The 26,235-nt window shown below is 38.5% G+C and overlaps 1 protein-coding gene across 2 annotated transcripts in view; it reads left to right on the top strand.

Moving 5' to 3' along the window:
- The window catches only part of hmcn1 (hemicentin 1), a 514,861-nt gene that overhangs the window by 316,616 nt on the left and 172,010 nt on the right, over window positions 1–26,235 (top strand). For both annotated transcript variants that reach the window (XM_072273998.1, XM_072273996.1), the window contains exon 41: window positions 15,570–15,745. In XM_072273998.1, the coding sequence (XP_072130099.1) occupies window positions 15,570–15,745 (176 nt within the window). The remainder of the gene's footprint in view (window positions 1–15,569; window positions 15,746–26,235) is intronic.

Genomic DNA, 26,235 nt, shown 5'->3' with positions numbered 1-26,235 from the left:
AAATCTCCTTTAAACTTTTCCTTTCCCATCTTAAAGCTAAGGCCTCTAGTATTTGACATTTCCACCCTGGCAAATAAAACTCTGGCTATCTACCCCATCTTCTCCTCTCGTAATTCCATTTACTGTGATCAAGTTGCCCCTCAGCCTCAAACCCCGGGTCACAATATGGCTTCATAACTTTTATATTCCACACCCCATCCAATGAAGACAAGTATGCCCAACACTGCCTTTACCACCATAATTCTTGTGTTGTCACTTTCAGGAAGCTATGCACCTCCCCCTGTACATCGGTGCTCCTGCTCCTATGGGTCTTGCTATTTACTGTGTACTTTCTTCTGACAATTAACCTCTGAAAGTGCAACACCTCACACTGTCTGGATTGAATTTTATCTACCATTTTTCTGACAGTATTCCCAACTAGTCTACATCCTTTTGAATCCTGTGACAGCCTCCCTCACTGTCCACAATGGTATCATTTTGTGTTAGTAACAGAAATGGAATGAAAGATGTGTAGAGAGATGATCCAGATCACATTCAGCTCTAGAAACACGCATGAGTAGATTGAAGAATGTTAATTAATATTAATTAGCAATAAAAATATTCACAGTCAATTCATTGCATATAGTGACCACAAATGAAATAGTTTTCAGATCATATGTGAAGCATCCAATCTAAGGGATGTATTCTGATATGGGATATTCATGAGTAATACTGTACTTTGTAATTCACATTTTAATAATTAAAAATTAAAAGGTTATTTTAAGATTGAAATAAATGTGATGCATTAATATCAGATTATATCATTGTAAAATATCTTCCAGCATATAAATCTCTCTTAATCACAGTTTCAAAAGAGAATTATGAAAATTAAGACATTGAGACTGTTTTAATCATTTTAGAGTACAGTGTGTGCTTTTCTAAAGGTACTTTATATCTTCCCCCAGACCTGTGGCATAAGTGTAAAATGAAGGCCTCAAACAGTTCTTCCAAGAGAAGCAATACTTCATCTGCAAATCTTTTGGGGTCGTTTATTGTATCCTCTGTTCTTGAAACAGCCTCCTCTACTTTGGTGAAACCTGACATAAATTGGGAAACTACTTTGATGAGCACTGCTGCTCCATCCGCCCAAAGTGGGATTTCCTGGTGTCCAACCATTTTAATTCTATCTCCATTTTCATTCTGACATATTGATCCATGGCTTCCTCTTTTGCCATGATGAGGCCACTCTTAGAGTGGAGGAACAACACCTCATATTCTGTCTGGGTAGCCTTCAACCTGACAGCATGAACATTGATTTCTCCTTCCAGTAAAAAATAAATTCCCTCCTCCCCATTCCTCTTCTTCCATTTTCACTCTGGATCTTCACCTCACCTGCCTGTCACCTCCCCCTGGTGCCCCTCCATTTTCCCTTTCTCCCATTGTTCTCTCTCCTCTCCAATGAGATTCCTTCTTCTCCAGACCTTTTACTTTTCCCACCCACCTGGCTTCACCTATCACCTTCTAGCTAGTCCTCCTTCCTCTCCATCCCCCACCTTTTTATTCTGGCATCTTTCCCCTTCCTTTTCAGTCCTGAAGAAGACTTTGACTTCGGCCCAAAGAGTCGACTGTTTATTCATTTCCTTAGATGCTGCTTGACCTGCTGAGTTCCTCCCGCATTTTATGTGTGTTGATTTGGATTTCCAGCATCTGCAGAATCTCTAAGTGCAAAATATTTTTTTCCTCTAGTTTAATCCTTGTTTCTAGTGTTCATGGGGGTTAAGATGTTTGGTGGTACTAATGCAACACAGGCTAATAGGGATTTAATATTGTAATTAGAGAAAGCTTTTGATAAAGTCAGCAAACTTGTAGTTGAAAAGTCTGGCAAACTCTTTTCATGCAACCAGGTATAGCTTGTTCTGTTCTTTTGAATAAATAGAAGAAGCTGTTAGTTATTAATTCCAGTTATTGATTCACATGGCCAACACTATATGTCTTGCCAGATGTTAGAACTCCAATCCATTTCTGCTGCAACTCCAGGATGCAGCAATCCCCCGAGCCTCCTGCTGCTTGTTATTCCACTTTAGTTGCTGGCAGTGTACACAAAGCCATAAATTTAGTTTAGGAAGCAGATTCTTACTGAAATCTGGAACTTTTTTTTTAGTAAATTTACTTGCAGTTGCGTTATTGTTTAATAAGGTTCCATTTATTGCATGCTGCAGGTATTTATATTCTAGTGCAGCACACAGGACTCTCTCTCAGAGACACTGCTGGCACTAAATATTCTGTTGTTACAAATGACAGTTTAAGTTTTTATTGCAGGGGCTGAGCTTTGGAGATTGAGCAATAAGGTGCCTTGATTAGCCTTCATTAAAATCCACTTTCTTTGAGTTTGTTTGGTCACTCTTCAGGAAAGCTACTGGACGGCGAGACATGTAACATTGAATTAATGCCATGTTTCAAAAGGAAAGACATACTTAACAAGGAGACAATGTCATCAGTTGAGGATTCCAGGTGGTTCAGCACAGACCATCATAGAGACCGGTTGCCGTGAAATCTGCAGCTCAGCATTGTGGTTAGAAGAACTGGATGAGTAACAACAAAGAAATAAAAATGCAAAAGAAAGTGATAAAGACAAAGCCAACTGTCAAATAAGTTTGTCAGCTATTTCAATAAAACAGACTGTGAAAAATTGTAGGTTTGGGAACGATCTCTCTAATAATTAGTTTAGTAACTGCAATAACATGTATTTTGAAAGCACCTTGTAAATTAGTGAAACAATCCAAGATATTTTCTGGGTTATGACCAAAGGCTGGCTCTGAACAAAATAAGGAAGTGGTAGGCCCAAGAGCTGAAAGTTTAGTCATGGGTAGATACTAAGGGAGAAATAATTAGAGAAATGTGAAAAGAGTAAAATGTGCAGTGAAATAGCAATGAGTAGTTTGAGAGAATCTTTCAAAAGAAACTAAACAAGTTAATTAATCTGCCTGTCCTCACCTCCAAATATATTTTTAAATAACAGTTTCCATGCACATATTGCTTTGAACAAAGTAAGATAGTCTACGATCTTCACTAAGCACCTTAAAGAAGGGACAAATCACTTGTCCTGATATTTGTTCACAACTGTCCTGTATCGAATTGAATTAAATTGACTTTATTCCTTACATCCTTCACATACATGAGGAGTAAAAATCTTTATGCTACGTCTCCGTCTAAATGTGTAATTTATAGTAATTTGTAAAAAATAGCATGTACAACAGGACAGACAATATAACATAGAAATACAATTGCATCAGCGTGAATTAATCAGTCTGATGGCCTGGTGGAAGAAGCTGTCCCAGAGCCTGTTGGTCCTGGCTTTTATGCTGCAGTACCATTTCCTGGATGGTAGCAGCTGGCACAGTTTGTGGTTGGGATGACTGGGGTCCCCAATGATCCTTCGGGCCCTTTTGACACTCCTGTCTTTGTAAATATCCTGAATAATGGGAAGTTCACACCTACAGATGTGCTGGGCTGTCTGCACCACTCTCTGCAGAGATCTGTGATTGAGGGAAGTACAGTTCTCATACCAGGCAGTGATGCAGCCAATCAGGATGCTCTCAATTGTGCCCCTGTAGAAAGTTCTTAGGATTTGGGGGCCCATACCAAACTTCTTTAACCATCTCTGGTGAAAGAGGCAATGTTCTGCCTGTTTCATCACACAGCCAGTGTGTACAGACCATGTGAGATCCTCGGTGATGTGTATGCCGAGGAACTTAAAGTTATTCACCCTCTCAACCCCAGATCCAATATGTCAATAGGGGCTAGCCTGTTTCCATTCCTCCTGTAGTCCACAACCAGCTCCTTTGCTTTTGCAGCTTTCAACTGAGTTCAACAAGCTGATCCCATTTGCAGTGGGAAATGGAACTTATCTATAATGAGAATGTCATCACTCAACCTTTATCTTGGAAGACAAAATTTTTGTATCATATTGTCTGGCACTAAAATCACTGTTGTGTGTGTATGATGTGAAATCAATAAATCAAAACAAAGCATAAAATGCAGCATAACATGGATTTAATGCATTTCATACATTCCAAATTAAATAAATATTTTGTAGTAGATCTTTTTTCAAATGGGCTAAAACCTTCTAGTTTCCCCCACTCATTACCCCTCTCCAATCCCTCTATACACCCACTACCATTCCCCATGCAACCAATCCCAGTGCTCCATTACCCATTCCTTTCCACAGTCACTTCATTCTGAAGCCTCTTGCTACTCAGTGACTGCAGTCAGCTGAAAAATCTTGGTAGAACTGAAAGTAGAGGCTGTCAGCCAATTCACAGGCCAGGAAATCAAGCCAGCTGAGGGATCAGGTTCACCAATGGTCTGGCAGTTGAAAGGAGGAGCAGTCACATCAGTTTCTGTGATCTGGCCACCTTCGTCTAGGAACTGAATATTGGCTGCTTCCATGTGACAAGATAATCCAGTCCAATATGTCAGGTTGAATAATCACTACTGTTGCAAGTTCAAAAGCCAGCAAAATCACCCACCATATTAGAATATGAAGTAATTAACATGACTTTTAAATCTACAGTTTCAAACTACGTAACTTAAATTCAAAGAAAATAGACTGTGTTAGTTTTATTTTACAATTATAGTGTTTGGATTAAGATTGTGTTATTCAAGTTCACCTTAGAGTTATGTAGCGCGAAAAGAATGTGACTTTAATGTTATATTCATGTGAAAGCAAAACAAATATTTATATTTTTTTAAATCTGCAAGTCTTCAGTAAGGTTTATTGACCTGAAAACTGACTTCATATGTTATCACGTGATGTGCACGTGCCTCGCTGAAAGTAAATATGAACTAACGTACTCTCATTTCTCAGCAACAATATCTTTCTTTTAATTAATCTAATGATTTGGAGTTACAAAATGTAACGTGCGGAATCAAACAATATCCGAATCTTTTGCAAAATAGAAAAAATATGTTTAAAACACTTTGCACGTCAGGCAACAATTGTAAAATTCAGTTTTCTGTTGCACAAAAATTGTCTGAATTTTCTGTTCTCTCAGAAACTCTTGTTCTGTTCTTCCACCTCACCGTATCCGCCCAGCTCCTAAACATCAAATGTTTAAAACTAGAAGCCAATCCAAGTGCATATTTCATAAAAGGATTAACATCTCTGCCCACTAATGAAGAGTTTCCCAAATGTAACTGCTGTCCCAATTAGTTGACGGCCCAATTAACCGGAATCCACTGGACTCAGAGTAGATCCTGGTTCTTTATACTCACAAAAGCTGAATGCTTACACTTGAAGCACATTGACCTCTCCTCCAGCTAAAACCAAGACACATTTCACAAGTAACTGCCTGGTTAACATAAGAATCTTCCTCAGATATGTTGCCTACAAAAGCTGTTGTAGTTAGTCCACTGCTTTTGTCTTTCATGATTTCTCTGAACAGTACAGCCCATCCTTGGTCTAATATGCTTTGCAACCAGAGACACAGATGTCGCACCAATACCTGTTTGTACTCTGTTAGGTGACGGTTCATGGTGTTCAGCATAGAGACAAGCGTGGCATCATCCAGTACTTTTTTTAATTTGCTTTCAGTTGACTTTATTGTAAGGTATGTGGCACGCAAATGGTGGATGGGTCTCCAATTAAATTATAGTTGTCTCAACCAATCCCAGTGCTGGTCTCCCCCTCCCCCTCCAACTTTCACATCCCTTACTCACTCTTCCTTCAGTTAGTCCTGCTGAAGGGTCTCGGCCTGAAACGTCGACTGCACCTCTTCCTACAGATGCTGCCTAGCCTGCTGCGTTCACCAGCAACTTTGATGTGTGTTGCTTGAATTTCCAGCATCTGCAGAATTCCTGTTGTTTCCAGTGCTGGTCCTTCTGCTTTTACCAAATACAAGCTCAATCTGGCTTGTTGGTTGTTGTATTTCAGAGTTACGAATGCTATTCTCACAGGTATGATCTTTCCTCCAGTATAAGTTCTTAGAAAAATATCTGAGGGTTTCAGTTTGGTATCTTTGAAATGCCATTCAAACTTATTTTGTGGAATGACTGAAACAACAGAACCAGCGTCCAATTTCATTTAATTAATTTGCTGTTCACTTTGGATGTAAACTATGTTACTTATCTATTGTTAGTTTTAACATTTAAATCTCAAGGCTAGTCAGTCTGGTGTCACTCAGAATCAGAATCAGATTTATTATCACCAGCACGTGTTGTGCAATTTGTTAACTTTATGGCAACAGTACAAAAAATACATAATATAGAAAGAAAAAAGTAAGTAAATCAATTACAGTAGGTGATATATATTAGATTAGATTATAAATAGTGCAAAAACAGAAATAATATATATTTTAAAAAGTGAGCTAGTGTTCAGAACTGCAACTAGGAGCATAGCCTCCAGATTCTGAGGAGTTGATTTAGGACAGAAATGAGGAACTGCTATTCCCAGTGAGTGGTGAATCTGTGGAAGGGACTTCCACCTGTAGCTGAATGGAGTAACACATAAATTTTGTGGCTGCCTTTAATTCCTCCTTTTCCCCAGTCTAAACCTTGAATTATTCAACTTTTATTTTTTGGATCTTGGAGGGAAATGGTGGTCATTATGTCGTATCCTTTAAGAAATGGAAAACAGCATTTTGAACCCAACAATGGAAAGGGAAAAACTTCAAAAGAAAAATCAGAAGATACGCCTGTCTGGGCTGAGCGTTTGGACCGTGCGTTGATGGGTCTCGATAACAAAATGGACAATAACACTTCTGAGTTGAAGTCGTTCCGACAGAGCTTACAGACTATTGAGGAAAATATTCTTTCCTTGAATACTGAGTTTAAAGAATCGAAACGTCAGACTGCGGATATTTCAACCCGATTGGAACAGGCTCAACACAAAATTGTCGATTTAGAGGCAAAGTCTTGTCGGAATAACATTCGTATTCTGGGTCTTCAGGAAGGCTCCGAAAAATGGGAATTTATTGGATTATTTTGCCAATCTGTTTCAATCTCTGTTTCCGGATATTCTATCTCAGCCTCCCGATATTGAAAGAGCTCACAGAATCTTCACTTCGTCAGGTAAAGCTCGACCAATTTTAGTCAACTTTCTTCGCTTTAAAGTTAAAGACCAAATCATAAAATGTGCAAGAAAGCAGAAAGTTTTTAAATTTAACAGTTCCGAGATCTGTTTTTATGAAGATTATCCACGGGAAGTTATGGAATAACAGATCAAATTCATATCAGTCATGAAGATCGCTCATGAAAAAAGACTTTTTCCATCCTTGAGATATCCAGCGAGACTAAAGTTATTTCGTGAAGATTCTGCCCCTCGTGTCTTCTTGGATCCCCAAGCGGCATCGGATTTTGTCAATTCTATTGTGGAATCGGCTGATGTATGAAGGATATTAGAGTTTCTGAATACTTTTCTGAAAGAAAACAGGTTTTGAAGATTTCGGTATGCTGAAGATATCTTTTGATCGATGGATTACTTAAAGAAGAGGTGATCTTCTTCGTTTGACTAAAGAATGACTTTTTTTTGAAGACTGTTTAGTATACGGAGTGAATTAATACAGCGGATAGATTGTGAACTGGTTTGATTATCTGTTTCTATTTTTATTCTTCTTTATTAATTAAGTGATAGTTTGCTTACAGTTTATATAGACTTTTTTCTTATATTAAGGAGTGTTTAGTAATAGATAATTAGCCTTAATTTTTTTTTGTTAAATAAGGTAGTAAATTAACGAATAATGGCACTGCTTTTCTCTCTTTAGAGAGTAAACTGTTTGGGTTAATAGTATTGTTTTGGTGTCTTTGGAGGCTGTCTTCGCATTCCCTTAGCTTATTTTCAGTAATTAAGTATAAGCATTTTTTTTCTTTGCTGGGATTTCTTATCTTAAGGTTACGTATTTTTTTTGTAAGGGGGAGGGGGAATTGGGAGAAAAAACTTTTAATCATTATTTAAATTGAGCGGCACACGGAATTCCGTTCTTAGGTCTTTTCTTGGGGATGCATTCCGGCTTTTTTTTTCTTTTGCCGGATTTCCTTCTTTGGGGATGGTGGGAGGTTTGGGGTATTTTTGTATTTTGGGGTTTATTGTGGGGGGTTTTCTTCACACACACTTTTTGTATTTTTTCCATTATGCAGTTCTGGAGCATGCGCGTTTTCTAGTTGGTTATATTCATCACCACCATCTTTGATTAGCACGCGACGGTATGCGTGTATTGTCGTGTTTAAGAATAATATCCAGTGGTACTTACACAGATAAACATTATTAGTTGGAATGTACGTGGCTGGAATCACCCTATTAAGCGAAGGAAGACATTTAAAGTTATTAATCAATTCCAGCCCGATATAATTTTTGCTCAAGAAATGCATATCAGAACGGGCGATCAAAATAGATTTTTTAAAACATGGAAGGGCCTTCAATACCATGCTACTTGTCAAAATAAAACAAAGGGACTATCTATTTTTTATTAAATCTAATATTTATTCAAGAAGACATTGTTTCAGATAATAATGGTAGATTTTTAATTATTAAAGGAACAATTTGTAATAGAAAAATTGTCCTGGTTAATCTATGTGGACCTAATGTAGATGATCCTTCTTTTTTTAAAAATGTATTTGGTTTATTACCAGACTTAAATGAATATATGGTGCTGATGGGAGGTGACTTCAACTGTTGTTTAAACCCTTTGATTGACAAAAGTTCAACCAATCAGCAGCTTCCGAGTCGTTCGGCAGCACTTAATAATTCCTTTTTAATTGATTATGGTTTGATAGAAATCTGGAGAAGTTTACATCCTAATGACAGAGATTATTCTTTTTATTCACATGTTCATAATAAATATTCGAGAATTGATTATTTTGTAGCTGATTTCTGATTTTTGTCCGAAGTCCAGAAAGGTGAATATGATGCTATTGCAGTCTCGGACCATGTGCCTTTAAGCTTAACTTTTGAGTTAAATGATGTTAGTAATGTAAACTTGCCTTGGTGCTTTCCAGAAAATTTATTACAAAGTTCGGACTTTGTTAAATTTATAGAGATTCAGACAAAAGATTTCTTTCTTTTTAATAGTACGGGAGATGTCTCAAAATTTATTATATGGGATACACTCAAAGCATATTTGCGAGGTCAGATAATATCTTATTTGGCTAAACTCAAGAAACAGACAAAAATAGAGTTAGATAAAATTTCCAAACTGATTAAAGATTTGGATAATACTTATGCAGTTTTTCCTAATGTTGATTTATTTAAACAAAGGGTTGAACTTCAATCACAATATAATTTACTATTAACTTATCCTATTGAAAGAAATTTGCTTAAATTAAAAAGTCAATTTTTTATGTTTGGAGATAAAAGTAACAAGCTATTAGCATCTCAACTTAAAGCAGTTAGAGCTAAAAGACAAATTTTAAAAATTCATAAGGGAGATGGTAGTTTAGCTTGTAATTATGAAGAGATTAATAAAATTTTTCAAGACTTTACAGTGAACTCGATAAATCTCAGTTTTCAGCTGACCCTTCTAATATGTATGCCTTTTTACAAAAGATTGATTTTCCTAGAATATCTGTTGAAGATCTGTTGATGTTCCTTTTACTGAAAGAGAAATTCAGAAAGCTATTCTTTCAATGCAATCTGGTAAAGCTCCTGGATTGGATGGTTTTACTGTAGGATTTTATAAAAAATTTGAACATTTGCTTACTCCTTATATGTTGGACGTGCTTAAAGATTCTTTTCTGTTAGGAGAGTTACCTTCCACATTTAATGAAGCTTCTATTTCTTTAATTCTTAAGAAAGATAAAGACCCTACTGATTGTGCTTCATATAGACCTATTTCATTATTAAATGTGGATGCCAAAATTCTTTCAAAATTAATGGCTAATCGGATGGAGAATATACTAGCTAAAATTATTTCTCAGGATCAAACAGGTTTTATAAAAGGCCTTTATTCTTTTTCTAATACTCGGAGATTGTTAAATGTTATATACTCATCCCTCTCTAAGACTCCCCAATGTGTTGTTTCTCTAGATGCTGAAAAGGCATTTGATAGAGTTGAATGGAAATATCTATTTAAAGCTTTAGAGAAATTTAGCTTTGGTATTAATTTTAATAAATGGATTGGATTGATATATAAAGCCCTATTGCCACTGTTATCACTAATAACTGTAGATCCCCCTTTTTCCAACTTTCCTGGGGTACGAGACAAGGATGTCCGTTAAGTCCTCTGTTATTTAACTTGATGTTGGAACCCTTGGCTATTGCACTTCGTGAAGCTAAAAATATTCAAGGAATTTCTATAAATGGGACTATTCATAAGCTGTCCCTTTATGCCGATGATCTTTTGGTTTATGTTTCGAATCCCGAAAAATCTATTCCTAGCTTATTGAAATTATTAAATGAATTTGGATTGTTTTTCAGGATATAAATTAAACCTGCATAAAAGTGAATTATTTCCTTTAAATGATTCTGCTTCTATATATGATGACGTTCCTCTAAAAATTACGGATTCTTTTAAATATTTAGGTATTATCATCACTAAAAATTATGGAGACCTTTATAGAGCTAATTTAGTTCCCTTAGTGGATTTTATGAAACAATTTTTTTCTAGATGGAATCCACTTACACTTTCGTTAGTAGATCGAATTCATGCAGTTAAAATGATGATTTTACCAAAGTTTTTATATGTATTTCAAACCATTCCTGTTTTTCTAACTAAGAAGTTTTTTGATCAGGTTGACTCTATTATTTCATCTTTTGTTTGGAATAATAAAAGACCAAGAATTGGAAAATGTCATTTACAAAAATTAAAAAAGGATGGAGGTCTTACTTTGCCTAATCTAAGAATGTATTATTGGGCGGTTAATATATGTTATGCGTGTTCTTGGTTATATTGGGCCGATAAAAAGGAACAAACATCTTGGGTTGATTTGGAATTGAAAACTGTGAAACAATTTCATTTAACTTCGTTATTAGGAGCTCCTTTACCTGTACAATTAGCCAAAATTTCTATTCTAAATATAAATCCTATGATTAATCAATCATTACGAATCTGGTACCAGTTTCGTAAGTTTTTTAATCTTAAAAAATTTAACATTTTTAGTTTAATTTATCGAAACTATTTATTTAAACCTTCACTTAGTGATCCTACCTTTTCTCTTTGGAGGAATAAAGGATTTTTTTCCTTTATGGACTTGTTTCAAGAAGGTTGATTGATGTCCTTTGAGAAATTAGTAACTAAATACTCTCTCTCATATTCACGTTTTTTGCAATATCTTCAGTTCAGCCATTTCTTACAAGAATATTTAAGTAATTTTCCATATATACAAGACTCTGACCTGTTAGACATTATTTTACAAATGAACCCTTTAGTGAAAGGTTTTATTGGGAAAATTTATAATTTACTATTACAACAGGATAATTATCCTTTACTTAAGATTAAGCAAGATTCGGAAAGAGAACTTAATATGATAACAGAGGATTGGTTGAGAAATTTGAAGCTGGTTAACTCTTCTTCGATTTGTGCCAGTCATTCTCTAATTCAATTTAAAATTGTACATCGTTATTATTTGACAAAGGAGAGATTGTCTAAAATATTTCCTAATGTAAATAGTCAGTGTGATAGATGCAAAACTGAGAGAGCTACATTGACACATACGTTTTGGTCGTGTTCTGTATTGAAACAGTTTTGGAAATCTGTTTTTTCTACAATCTCTAAAGCTTTAAAAATCAATTTACAACCTAATAAATTGACAGCTTTGTTTGGTATAATTCCTCAACATATTCATGGTATTTCTATATCTGACCAATACATAATTGCATTTGTCACATTATTGGCTAGAATGGAAAGATGCCTCTGCTCCCACTTTGATACAATGGTTCTCTCAGGTGATGTTATGTCTTAGTTTGGAAAAAATTAGAAGTCGAACTTTTGATCCTAAATTTGACTTCGAGAAAAGGTGGGGTTCTTTTGCCCGTTATTATCATTTGACTTGAGTTAATAAAGATGGTCCTTTTCTGATGCTTGGGTATATGGATTTGGTTGGCAGTTTGATGTCTTTTTTTTTAATGGAAGCTTGTATGGCGCATAGCTCCGGGTTCGTGCTCCAAATGTTTTTTTTTCCCTTTTTTTAGTTATTAGGGGTTTTCTCTGTTTTAGTTAGTAGGTGTTCTTTTTTTTCTTTCTTTCCTTTTTTCCATAAAAAAAAAGCTTTAATACTTTGTTTTTTGATTATTATTGATATACTGTTTAGCCTGGTTGATAGTTTAACTCTTACTCCACATATGGATATGTTATCTTGATTATTTTGATGTATTTTTCTCTGTTGTTGATTTTCAATAATAATTAATAAAAATATTTAAAAGGAAAAGAATCTGTGGAATTCTCTGCCCAATGAAGCAGTGGAGGCTACCTCAGTAAATATAATTAAGACAAGGTTGGATAGATTTTTGCTTAGTAGGGGAATTAAGTGTTATTGGGAAAAGGCAGGTAAGTAGAGATGAGTCCATGGCCAAATCAGTCATGATCTTATTTACTGGTGGAGCAGGTTTGACAAGCCAGATAACCTATTCCTGCTCCTATTTCTTATGTTCTGACGTTCATGGGTTTGATGTCCATTTATGCAGAGGGGAAGATGCTATTCCCGAATCGTATGCAGAGGGGAAGATGTGATTCCCGAATTGCTGAGTGTGTGCCTTTAGGCTTCTGTACCTCCTTCCCAAAGGTAACAATGAGAAAAGGGCATGCCCTAGGTGATAGGGGTCCTTAATAATGGACATCGCCTTTCGGTGGCACCTCTCCTTGAAGATATCTGGGATAATATAGAGGCTAGTATCCAAGATGCAGCTGACTAATTTTACAAAGTTCTGTAGCTTCTTTTGGTCCTGTGCAGTAGCATCCCCATACCAGGCAGTGATGCAGCCTGTCAGAATACTCTCTATGGTACATCATCTATAGAAATTTTTGAGAGTTAGTCAGATAACTAACTAAATCTGCTCAAACTCCTAGTGAAATATAGCCACTGTCTTGCCTTCTTTATAGCTGCATTGATATGTTGGGACCAGGTAGATCCTCTGAGATCTTGACACCCAGGAATGTGAAATTGCTCACTCTTTCCACTTCTGATCCCTCATTGGGACTGGTTCATGTTCTCTCATCTCACCCTTCCTGAAGTGCACAATCAGCTTTTTCATCTTACTGACATTGAGTTCAAGGTTGTTGCTGCAACACCACTCATCTAGCTGGTATATCTCACTCCTGTATGTCCTCTCATCTCCATCTGAGTTTCTACCAACAATAGTTGTACCATCAGCAAATTTGTAGGTGGTATTTGAGCTATTTCTAGCCACACAGTCATGGGTGTAGAGGGAGTAGAGCAGTGGGTTAAGCACACACCCCTGAGGTATACCAGTGTTGATTGTCAATGAGGAGGAGATATTATCACGAATCCACACAGGTTGTGGTTTTCCAGTTAGGAAGTCAAGGATCCACTTGCAGAGGGAGGTACAGGAGCCCAGGTTCTGTAGCTTATTGATTAAGACTGTAGGGATGATGGTGTTAAATGCTGAATATAGTCAAAGAACAGCATCCTGACATGGGTGTTTGTATTGTCCAGATGATCCGAGGCCATCTGCAGAGCCACTGAGATTGTGTACACCGTAGACTTATTGTGGTGATAGACATTGCAGTGAGTCCAGGTCCTTGCTGAGGCAGGACTTGATTTTAGTCATGACCAACCATCTAAAGCATTTCATTATCGTAGATGTGAGTGCTAGTGGGCAATAGTCATTAAGGCAGCTCACACTTCTCTTCTTAGGCACTGGTATAATTGCTGACTTTTTGAAACAGGTGGGAACTTCTGAACAGTGAGAGTTGAAAATGTCCTTGAATACCCCTTCCAGTTGGTTGGCACAAGTTTTCACTGCCTTACCAGGTACTCCATCAGGGCCTGCCACCTTGTGAGGGTTCACCCTTCTTAAAGACAGCCTGGCATTGGCCTCTGAGACAGAGATCACAGGGTCGTTGGGTGCAGCAGGGATCTTCAAGCTGTAGTGGTGCAGTGTGTTGTTTCCTCTGGTACTACGAGTGATTTGTTGATGGTAATTATTTAGTGACTTTTTCAAGCTGGCCTGGTTAAAATCTCCCAAAATAATGGTGAAGACTGTCATCATTATCTGATTTTTCATGAACAGCATGCAGATTAGTGCTCTTTTTCAAACTGCAACTTGACTTTTTAGCTTCTTCTGTTCCCTGAGCAGTCCATTTTTTGTCATCTGCCCAACGTGCTCTCTGTATGTGTCCAGCTTTGTTGCATTTGCTGCAAGTTTCACCTTTAAATCTGCATTTGTTTGGTGTAATTGAGCCCCTGCCACAAAGATAATACAATTTGCTTAGGCAGGCTGGTTTCTGTTTAGTTGGTGCATTTTTGTTCACGCTCACTTTCATTCTTGACTGCAACTCAATTGCATCTCTGCGGTTTCCATTGAAACAACAATTTCAACTGCTCTTTTAAATGTAAGTTGTGTTTCAGTTAGGAGCTATTTCTGAATGCTTTCTTTTAAGATTCCACAAGCTAAACTATCTCTCAGTGCATCATTAAGCCCATTACTGAACTGACAATCTCTTTAATTCAGCCACCTACGCTGAAGTGAACTCCCCTTCTTTTTGATTTGGCTTATAAACCAAAACTGTTCTGCAATCAACAATGGCTTTGGTTCTAAATGTTCTGCATTACTTTGACAATATCAGCAAATCTCATTTCTGCTGGTCTGATTGAAGCAGTTAAACTTTGAAGCAAAGTAGTATGCCTTTAAACCTAATGAACTTAGCAAAATTGGTACTTGTTTCTCATTGTCTATTTCATTTGTTTCAAAATATTCTTGAATTATCTCAGAATACATATTTCAGCTATCTTTTGTGTAACCAAATGTAATTTTTTCCCAACATAGCCAGCCATTTCTGTTTTTTGTTAATGATTATTATCACCTGTATGAACTTGTGAATTCCTCCATTTACTACCTTTTTTAACTCAATCATGACTTCCCTTCCAAAGAACACATACTGCGTTGTTTTGTTTTTAAACTTAACATTCCTCGCTGCATTTTTTTTTAGTTCAAACGTATCGCTGCATTTCAAGTTGGCAGGTGGCTCAAGTTTATTTTTTAAAATTCCTCATCACCAATGTTTCAAAACATTAAATTAATTCAGAGGAAGGCATGGGAGTCCGAAATGCAGGTCTAACTTCATGTTTAAGCGAGGCGCGCGCATATTACATAGTAGCGTGATGATGTGTGCAATGCATATATTTATACATAAAACTCATAATTAATTATTTAAGCAAACAAAAAATGCTTAATCAACAGCATATTTACAAGATTACTCAAATATTACTGAAATATTAAGTACACAATTCAGCCCTCCAACATGTGATGTATTGAACTTTAGCTGGATTCTATACCTGATTTTGTATGCTTTTAACAGTGTTTCAGTGAACATAATATAAATGAATTCCATGTTAAAGTTATGTATAAATTAATTACTGTAGAACGTAGCAAGGATACAAATCCATCTCAGAGAGTACTATGAACCTTTTTTTTATTGCAGTTCCCCCAAATATCATGGGAGAGGAGCAAAATGTCTCAGTTGCCATCAACCAAGGTGTTGTGCTGAAGTGTCAAAGCAATGCAATCCCTCCTCCAATGCTCAACTGGCTGAAAGATGGAAAGCCACTGTTCAAGAAGCCAGGCCTCACGGTTTCCGATGATGGAAGTACCCTGCAGGTAAGTTACAACAATGTTACCTACATATTTGCGACTGTAGCTTTACCTTTGTAACAGATGATTTGTAATAGATTTTTTCTTGCACAGAGTTGCACTGATTATGACATTCTAAATAAGTCAAAATGACATCAAGGAAGGCTCTTCATATTAAGTTATCATTTTACCTCAGTGGTCTTACTCGAAGAAGAATGCTGAACCACTGAACATGCCCTGAGGCATAAAAAAATTGAGACATTGAGTCAAATTCATAAGAATCATATCTATTTATTTAAAATCTTTACAAAACAAATATGCTGTAGTTTTAAGTTTTAACTATTGCTATGAGTTGCAATAAATAAACCTCAAATTATCTAAGGAATTACTGGAGGATAACAAACTGTAGAAGCACAATACATGTACTGGAGTGTGATAATGGTTAGATTTCACCCAACAGTTTTAGGTTTTTGGTATTGCATAGTGTTTTTTTTTGTGGGGCACGTGGTCCAGGGAAACCTGAGTGAACATTCGTTCTTTTTAGTTTTTGAGGTTCTTTTTAAATTTACTATTTAGCTGGTTCCGCTCAACATTGTGGGCGAAGGGCGTCTCTCTGTGCTGTACTGTTCTATGTTAACAGGACAAGCGTTGTGAAGTCCATAGAGTAAATTTGATTAAAGTATTGTGACATCAACTACACAAAGACAAAGAAGGGTGTTAGTGTGGCTGAATTTGATGCTATATTATATACATTAAAAGGAAAAGAAAGAATGGATTAAGGGCAAAAACATTAATTTAAAAAATTCAGAACTTAACATTTTTAGCATGAAAATAAGAGCAGGTGTTGGCCATCAAGCTCTTCAAGCCCTCCCTGCCATGGGAGAAGAGAAACCATATTAACACCTACCTTGTCAATCTCCCTTAGGACCTTGTATGCTTGAATAAGGCTCTGTTTGTCATAAGGTAGTGGCTGAGAACGGACCCAAGTGCAAGACATAGACACTGAAGTACTAGGGACAGGACTAGGATACAGGGTGAGGGCTAGGACATGGACACAAAAACAGGAACCCAGAACAGGACTGGACAAGAGAGCTTGGAGCCCGGGCTTGGACTCCAAGCCAGAGACTGGACAAGGACCCAGAATCTGGGTCTTGCCACTGGCTCGGATCCCAGAACTAGGCAAGGACGTGACTAGGCTGGCAGGTAGGACGAGACTTGAGGCGAGGTTGGAGACCAGAGACTTGAGGCGAGGCTTGAGACTAGAGGCTTGAGGCTTGAGATCTCGAAGCTTGGCTTGGGGCGAGGCTCGGCTAGAGACTCAAGGTGAGACTCAGCTAGAGACTCGAGGCAAGGCGAGGCTAGAGACTTGTGGTCTTGAAGCTCCTCCTAGGCAGGGTGCGGTACTCCTGGGCAGGGTGCGGTACTCTACCCGATGGAGGCAAGGGACAGGAAGGGACAGAACCAACTGCAGGGTAATGGCAATCTGGCCTGACTTACCCGATGGAGGCAAGGGACAGGAAGGGACAGGACCCACTGCAGGGTAACAGCAATCTGGCCTGACTTACCCGATGGAGGCAAGAGACTTGAAGGGACAGAACCAACTGCAGGGTAACGGCAAGACGGCTAGGTACAAGGTGGCTCCAAGACAAGACTTCAGGTGAGACGAGGCGAGAGTTACCGGCAAGACAAGGCAAGGCTTCAGGCAATGCAAGGCAGGACAAGAACTTCAGGTAAGGCGAGAGTTACCAGCAAGACAAGGCAAGGCTTCAGGCGAGGAAACAGAAGGCAGGGGAAGGGATACAAGGAGTAAGGACAAGAACAATCCAGCAGCCACGCCCTGGTCCCTGGAGATATTTGTGCAGCCAGACCCAATGAGAATCAGCTGCCTCAATTAGTGCTCCTCAGGAACAGAAACAGGGTAGACCGGAAAACCTGGAGCAAGGGTCAATGGACCAGACCGTGAACCGGAATGTGGACTTCACGGACCGCACCATGACACTGTTAAACTCTAATAAATATTGGCCAAACCTATTTAGTTTCTTCTGGCAGGCCAACCCTCTCATCCCAGTAATTAGCTTGATGAATCTCCCTTGTATTGCCTCAAATATTACTGCATATGTTGTTAGATATGGGGAACAAAACTTTATCCATATTTGCAGGTAAGGCCTCACTAACAATCTATACAATTGCAACAAAACCCCCCTTTTTTTAACTGCAACCTCTTCACAGGGAATGCCAAAATGCTGTTGCCTTCTGAACTATTTGTTGGACCTGCCTGATAGCTTCTTGTGAATTATATTGAGAAATCTATAAAATCTTTGATAATTAAAATACTAAGGGGGTGAAATTATCTCTGTCAATTGTAATTTATCAATACAAAAATTGGAAAGGCTTTGTTTATTACTTATGATATCACTGAAATGTTGTTAAATTGTAATGTACAACTTTGGGTTTAGTCTGAATGTACAGTGCAGATTGCAGCTTCGTGACATCAAGAGGATTATACAAAGCCGATGCTGTACTCTGCAATTCAACAGTAACTTTTGAAGTTAAATGAAGTTGAGAGGTATAGATAGTTATTTAAGATGAGAGGTAGACCATTCAAAGGACATGTGTGGGGCAAGTTTTTTTTCATGCAGAGAGCAGTGTGTGCCTGGAATATGCTGAATGGAGTGGTGGCGGACATGGATACAATAGAGGCAATTAAGTGACTCTTAAATAGGCACATGAAACTGCAGAGAATGGAAGGATGTAGACCATGTTCAGACATTAGCTTAATTAGTTCAGCATCAATAGATCTAGGGTTGAGAGGGTGAACGGCTTTAAGTTCCTCGGCATATACATCAACAAGGATCTCGTGTGGTTTGTACACACCAGCTGTGTGGTGAGAAAAGCACAACAGCACCTCTTTCACCTCAGATGGTTGAGGAAGTTTGGTATAGGCCCCCAAATCCCAAGAACTTTCTACAGGGGCACGATTGAGAGCATCCTGACTGGCTGCATCACTGCCTGGTATGGGAACTCTACCTCCCTTAATCGCAGGACTCTGCAGAAAGTGGTGCGGACAGCCCAGCACATCTGCAGATGTGAACTTCCCGTGATTCAGGATATTTACAAAGACAAGTGTGTAAGAAAGGCCCGAAGAATCATCAGGGACCCGAGTCATCCCAACCACAAACTGTTCCAGCTGCTACCATCCGGGAAACGGTACCGCAGCATAAAAGCCAGGACCAACAGGCTCCGGGACAGCTTCTTCCACCAGGCCACCAGATTAATTCATGCTGATACAATTGTATTTCTATGTTATATTGACTGTCCTGATGTACATACTATCTATTACAAATTACTATTGCACATTGCACATTTAGATGGAGGAGTAACGTAAAGATTTTTACTCCTCATGTATGTGAAGGATGTAAGTAATGAAGTCAATTCGATTCAACGTAATAGGCTGATGCCTGTACCTGTGGTGTACTGTTCTATGTTCTCACTCCCGCATTTCCTGTTTATCGTGCATGTGCATTTACTGTGGTACTATTTCTGCTTCAGAATAGTAAGTGTTATTAGTCTCTGTTATGTTGAGAGTGAATTATAAGTTGATATTTTTTAAATGGATTTCTTTACACTTGCTTTTTTCTCGCAAATGCTGTTACTTCTGAATGTGAGCTGCTACTATATGTCAGCTTGAAAGACTGCAATTTTAGGACCATTACTCAAGCCCTTAACTAACTGACCATTTGCTGGCACTCTGTGTTTCAGTACATTCTACCACTGGGTTCTCGTGAGATCCATTTCTTCCAAAATATTAACTTTTTTCATAATATATACTGTAAATACAATTGGGATATGAATTGTTCTTACATTCATTGTACATCCTTTCAGTACTTTATCTTACAATGCATCAGTACCACTCATGTTTCCTCCTTAAACAATGCTATCATGTGAATTGTTTCAGAGGCAATGTGCTGGAGTTACAAAGGATGACCCTGGTTTTGTTGTTGTGCAACATTCCATTCAGTTGGATTTTACTGCACCGCCTGCCTTTGATGAAAAATGCCTGTGGAAAATCCCCTTTGACCACAAGCCCACCAGACCGTGTTGGAGAAGAAGATGGTGGCCAGGTTCTATGCCTCTTTGCAGGAACTGACATGCAAACCCCAAGCCCTTGCTTGGCTGGTAGTGAGAGGGGCCCTTCCCGTCTGATCCTTTGTGCACAGTTGGGACTGCAGTCTCACTGACTGCTAACTTCGGGATGCCTGCACTGCGGATGAGATGGTTGTCTATCTTTTCATGCACCGTTTATTTCCCAGTGAGGCCTACAAAAGGGTGCAGTTGTCCTTCCAGAGGTTCAGCTCAAGCAGTGCATGACAGGTGACCCTGTGATCTATGGTCTGTTCCCAGGGAAACATTCAGACACAAGCACTGATGAATTTTGGTGTTTTAATCTGAGGTTCTTTTAGAAGTCAGGGACGAGGCATAAAACTTGTTGCTTCATAATTGTTTTATTAAGTGTTGATAGAACAGCAGAACGGCAGCAGAAAGCTTATAGATAAGAGAGTAAGAAGATTGTAATTAAGATGGTGCTGTTTTGTGTTTAGCTACTGTATATCCATAGAGAAAATAAAGAATTTATTCATATCTATGGATAAGGATAAACCAACTATTTAGATCCAGCAGCGCCATGTGATTCTGGAATGCTATAGTGGAAAACACATTTTGCTCTGCCAAGCCTCGTTAGCCTTCTAGTATAAAGGGATGCCCACAAGAAACATTCCTGTTCAGTGCATGCCAATGTATATGCTGAGAGATACATTGGAGCTTAGTCTAGCAAATGCAAAGGGAAGTGTATCAGGCCCTGTAGCCACTGGGCATTAGGACATTAGGACCGTGTAACAGCCCAATGCCACAGCTCCATCTTAATGAGGTTTATTCTGTGTCAAACCACAATTTATTTCAAAAGGGATAATGGAGCTGCAAGTCCAAAAGTTAATTACTTTGTTAGCATATTGAAATTGTTACTGTTTTTACTTTTACTTGGTGGGACTAGGTAAGAGTAAGAGTTCGGCACGGATTAGAAGGGCCGAGATGGTCTGTTTCCGTGCTGTAATTGTTATATGGTTATATGGTTAATAATAGTTTAATTGTAGTAAATGTAAATTGAGTTTTGAACAGCTTTTAGATTTTAGTTTATTCTTATTTTTACATTTTACATTTTATATTTTATATTTTTGAACTGTTTTTGAATGCCAAGGATATTCAGCAATATTTAAATTTCCTTGTCATTTTAATGGCCAACAAAGCTTTGGTTGGGCCGATATGAGGTATCAAAGCTGCGTGATAATTTATTTTGGTGGGCATGGGTGTCCCCACTTCTTTATTATTCTAGACCCCACTGCTGCAGCCTGGAACAACTCAGATCAACAAGGAAGAACTTTCACATTATGGGCAACATTTAACATCACCCAATTCAAGACGATTCCATTCAATTGATCACATCATTTAGTGACTGATACAAAAACTGAGATGCACTTTGGAAAGCAGCTATTTATTTTGGCTCAATTTATGGGTGAATAAAAGCCATTCCAAGTATTGTGAATGGCTAGCCAACTATTTTCAAAGGGGCTTGTTGATATTTATATCCAGTAGAAAGTTGCTATTAACAGGTGTGAGACAAATGTATGATTCATCTCAAACATCCAGTAGTTCTCTCTTCCCTGTCTTCGGTTTACATCCTGTTCTTGATTCATGATATTCTGATTGGTTTAGGAGGTTCACCATTTCTTTCCTGTTCATTCACATTGTAGGTGCCCTGGTATGATTGATGGAATATCAGCAATTCTCAACCTCAGCTATTTGCCTCCAAAAAAAAATCTCAAACTTGATTGCATTGGGGGACATGCTACTAATAATAGGTTGTCTAAAATTAAATTATGGCATATTGTTAGAGATGTCTTTGGTCTTTGTTTTGATGCATTTCAAAAGGTTTCCAATCAATTACCTGAGATTAACCTTCTCAGAAGTGGCATTGTTAAAGCAAAGTTGAAATATTTTAAATGAACAGCCACGAAAGACGTAAGGGGGTTCTATGTTCCGAGAATTGATTGTATATTCATTATTGATATAAGATCTTGGAAATACGATATTTGAAATTATTCTGTATTTAGCCAAATAGTAGCTTCTTGCCTAAGTTACAACCTAATTGCAACTTCATTCTATCTCCCAGTCTGAACTCAAGGGATCCATACAAGAATGTAGTTTATCCACTGTGATGGGAATTCCTGCCTAATTTCTTTGGGCTTCTTTACATTTTATAATTATTCATTTTTCAGGATCTGGGCCAGCATTTATTGCCCATCTCAATTTTGTATTGATGGGAAAGCCTTGAATGGCAAGAATAGATAGCACTGAAGTAATATTTGTGATACACTTCTACACCAGGAATGCTATGATCCCATGACTGAATGTTGTCTCATTTGTACAGAATGATAGTATTGGCTAATCATTTGCTGAGGAGATAGAAATACAATAGAAAACTGTGCACTAGATAGCGAACATGTGAATTTATGACAGAAGGAAGGTCTTTCATGAAGCAACTGGAATTTTTAAGGCTGTAATTACTATCTTGAGGAATTCCTGAAATAACATGACTGACTTCTAGTCCGTGAGCCAGGACCCCAAATTTGGGCCACCAGTACCATCTGGGAGGAATAACTCTTATAGTGATTTTTGGCAAGGTATATACCCCTAGTGCTAGAAAATATGTGATAGCATTGCAGCAGTGGCAGCTTTCTGTGTATATCAGAACTGATATCATAACTAAAAAGATGATTGTACAAGTCACTTCTTTGGTCATGAAACTCAAATCTTTCATGCTACCTGGTGGAGTTACACTCCTGCAAGGTTCTACAAGGAAGCACATTCGTAGGAAACTGGAATCGGAGCTGGGCAATTCAGTAAATATATTTCCAGATGACAAAGGAAAATTGTTAATGGTTCCTGAAAGTGTCTCATTAAGGGACGTTGTCTTGGAAAATCAAACTCTACAGAGGGAACTCAAAGTTTGGAGGGCCAAGGCAACCAATTTCGACAAGATCATAGATCATCACATATCAGATCAATCATAAGACAGGAGATGACTGTGACTCTCTGACCATTCCATCCATCTGATGTGAAAGACAGTTCTCATACCTCCATACCGGATCAACTAGAGCGGCTTCTTGTTGGATTGCTCACTGGAAATCCTGACACCAAGACTCAAACACAGAGGGTCACTGCTCTGGTTCAGTCATTTAGTCAGGACATAATATATGCTGTGACATGTGGTCAACATAAACCACCAAAGCACCTTCTACTTCCTTATGCAGTAAAAACACTGACGGGTAACACTGAGCTCATCCAAACACTGAACAGGCTTGGGCATGGGGTGTCTTACTCCCAACTTGAAGAGAATGACACTGCTTTGTGTCCCCAAAAGATAGCAACAGCCTCCAATCAGGGAGATATATTTCCAGCCTCCATCAAGCCTCACGTCTTCACCAGTCTTGCATGGGACAATATCGATAGACTTGAGGAAACCCTCACTGGAAAGGGTACATCACATAGAATCAATGGCATAGTGGTACAGGCCAATGTCTATGGACCACATCTGCCAAGAGCTGAGCTTCCACACATTGAGAAACTGAAGCAGAGATCAGTCACCATTGAGGACCAAGAACTGGAAGTGTATGTAGCAGGTGCACATGTGGGCCCACAGCCTTTCCCCACCAGGGAACACTGTGTCCAGGAAATCAAGAAAGCTGCTCTTCTTGCCTGCAAGAAGAACCTGGTGTGGACACTTGCAAGACAAACAGATCCAGAGAATTAGACAATCCCAAGCTGGACTGGTTTTAATATCAACACCAGGGACCAAGAACCACTCTCACAAGATATTGTTGGGTATCTGCCAACCATCAATTCACCAGCCACAGAGTTGACCACAGTGTCTGAAGTCCTGAACCAATCAGAGCTAATCAGGAAGGAACTTCATCTAGAAACAATTGTGGCAGTCATGGATCAAGCGCTCTATGCAAAAGCCACTGAAATTGCCTGGAAGCACAAAGAGCGCTTCTCCAACATTCTTCTCAGGATGGGGACATTCCATACCATATGTAATGCCTTAGCCATCCTAGGAAAGTGATTTCGGGATGCTGGTCTAAAGGACGTATGCATAGAGGCTGGAATTGTCACAGAGGGGTCCATCAATGGAGTCCTTGATGGTAAACACTACAGTCATGCTGTCAGGGTCCACAAGTACATCTATGAAGCACTGATGAGACTCGCATGGGCAGAGTTCACTCCGTGGGTTGAGGACAACGTTCCAGAGAGGAATGGGATGATCAAATCATTCTTAGACCATGTGAACGACATGGCCAATGACTTGAACCAACAGAAGTTGAACAATCTGCTGCAAAGTCCACTCTTAGCTGAGCTGATAACCCTGTAGACAGACGTTCTGGAACACCTCCGTCACAACAATGGAGAGCGATTCGCATTCTGGATATCATACATTAGCATGGAAGAGAACGGGTACTTGGGCTTCTGCACACCTCTCGTGAGGGGGACTGGGAGTTGCACCTCCATGCTATAAGAACCATGATCCCATGGTGCTTTTCCTATGATAAGATGAATTATGCCAGGTACCTGTCCCCTTACTTTGCTCAGATGATGAACCTCCCAGAGAAGAATCCTTCTGTGTATGAGGCCTTCAAGACAGGCCAATTCTCAGTGCAGCTGTCAGGTAACAACCCCTTTGGGCAGATCCCTGTGGACCAAGCTATTGAAGCCACAGTGAACAAAGACCAGCACCCGATGCCGGCCTGGATCTACTGGCCTGTAACTGTCCAGAAAAATGTTCACTCCGAAGATATATGTGTGTTGCAAATAGCCTCAGGTGTACTGACATGTGTAGACTGGCAGACTGTGAGAACCAGGCATCCACCTCAGAGAGTGTGGAAAGTTCAGATGAAGATGTGGAAGACGTGGAAAATTATTATGATAATTAATAGGTTATGAGAGTATGGAAAGCAGCCTTAGATTAAATATATTCATTTTATAACCAAATGGATCCTAGGTTATGGCCGTGTGGAACCCCACGTTTGAATTATTGTACAGTAATTCTATATGCTATGACAAAAGCTTAAGATTGTTTTGATTTGATACAACAATATGGAAAATATCATGACATTGATAAAACTCCAGAAATCTCTCCAAATGAGGTTTTTTACCTTTTGGGGGGTGGGGTAATTTTCTGCTGTACTAATGTTAATGTGGAATATATACAAAAAGTGATTACTTATTTGAGTTCCTGAATAAATTCTCTACAAATCCATGTGGTAATATGTGTCCTATGGTTTTTATTGACATTTCCAAAATAAACAACAGACAAATATTTTTCTAAAAACGGAATGATTCACTTTACTGAAATTGGGAACTGTACTGTGAGTGCCACCAATGACATAGTTTTCAATGTAGAATTTTATAACATTTGATGAAAAGTGCTTGAACTCAGCTATCATTGTGACAAATTTCAATGTTAATGATCACTGATGACAAAATACCACTAGCTTGAATATATATGTTGTACTTTATACTGGCCATTTTTCAGAAATGCTTATTTTAGGGTAGTGTTATAAAATGCATGATGGCACACGTAAAGCTACCACTGATGCAATGCTATCACATATTTTCTAACCCTAGAGAAATATACCTTGCCAAAAATCACTATGAGCATTATTCCCCTCAGATAGTACCAACCAACCCGACTGGCTCACAGACTATTCCCACAATAGTGTCCATTTTCCTTTCTGTACAGCATGGTGCTGATTATTGTATAGTTTTTATTCAAAGGTTTGCTGTGCTCCTTGATGTCACACTTGGTGAAATGGTGCCTGCTGTTAAAGGTAGTCACTCTGAGCTGACCTTTGGAATTTGTCTCGAGGTCCTTGCCTTAGATTAAGACTGCAGTGAGATCTGGAACTGAGATGCACTAGTGGAGCCCAAACCTGCCTTCGGTGGGCACATTGTTGGTGACTAAGCGTTGTTTGCTTCCAGCACTTTGCGAGTAAATGAGAGAAGATTGAATAGGAGTAATTAGCAGGTTTGAAGTCGCCCTGTTTTTTGTGAGCAGTTAGTAACTGCAGCATTTTCCACGTTATTGGGTAACTGTCATGCCAAGTGTTGCATGTTCATTATGCCCAATACTTAACCAAAATATTGGTCTGGTAAAGGCATTTTCCAAGTTAAAGGGAGCATAGACACACATTCATTGATTTTATCGTGTTTCTTTGTATCTATTGTGAATGACCATAAGAAAGTGAATCTCAGTATGTACTTTGATATTAAATTTTCTTTGGACTTTTGAACTTTGTGCAGGAGGAGGCAATAATAAAATGCAAAATGATATCAGGCACTAATAAATAAGGACCAAATAATTTAACCCAGTACTGATGAAAGGTTTCGATCTAAAATGTCAACTATCC

The sequence above is a fragment of the Mobula birostris genome, chromosome 12 (genome assembly GCF_030028105.1).
Source record: "Mobula birostris isolate sMobBir1 chromosome 12, sMobBir1.hap1, whole genome shotgun sequence".
In the NCBI taxonomy this organism is placed as follows: domain Eukaryota; kingdom Metazoa; phylum Chordata; class Chondrichthyes; order Myliobatiformes; family Myliobatidae; genus Mobula; species Mobula birostris.
Note: the sequence above shows the minus strand (reverse complement) of the source record. Positions and strands in the feature narration are given on the sequence as shown.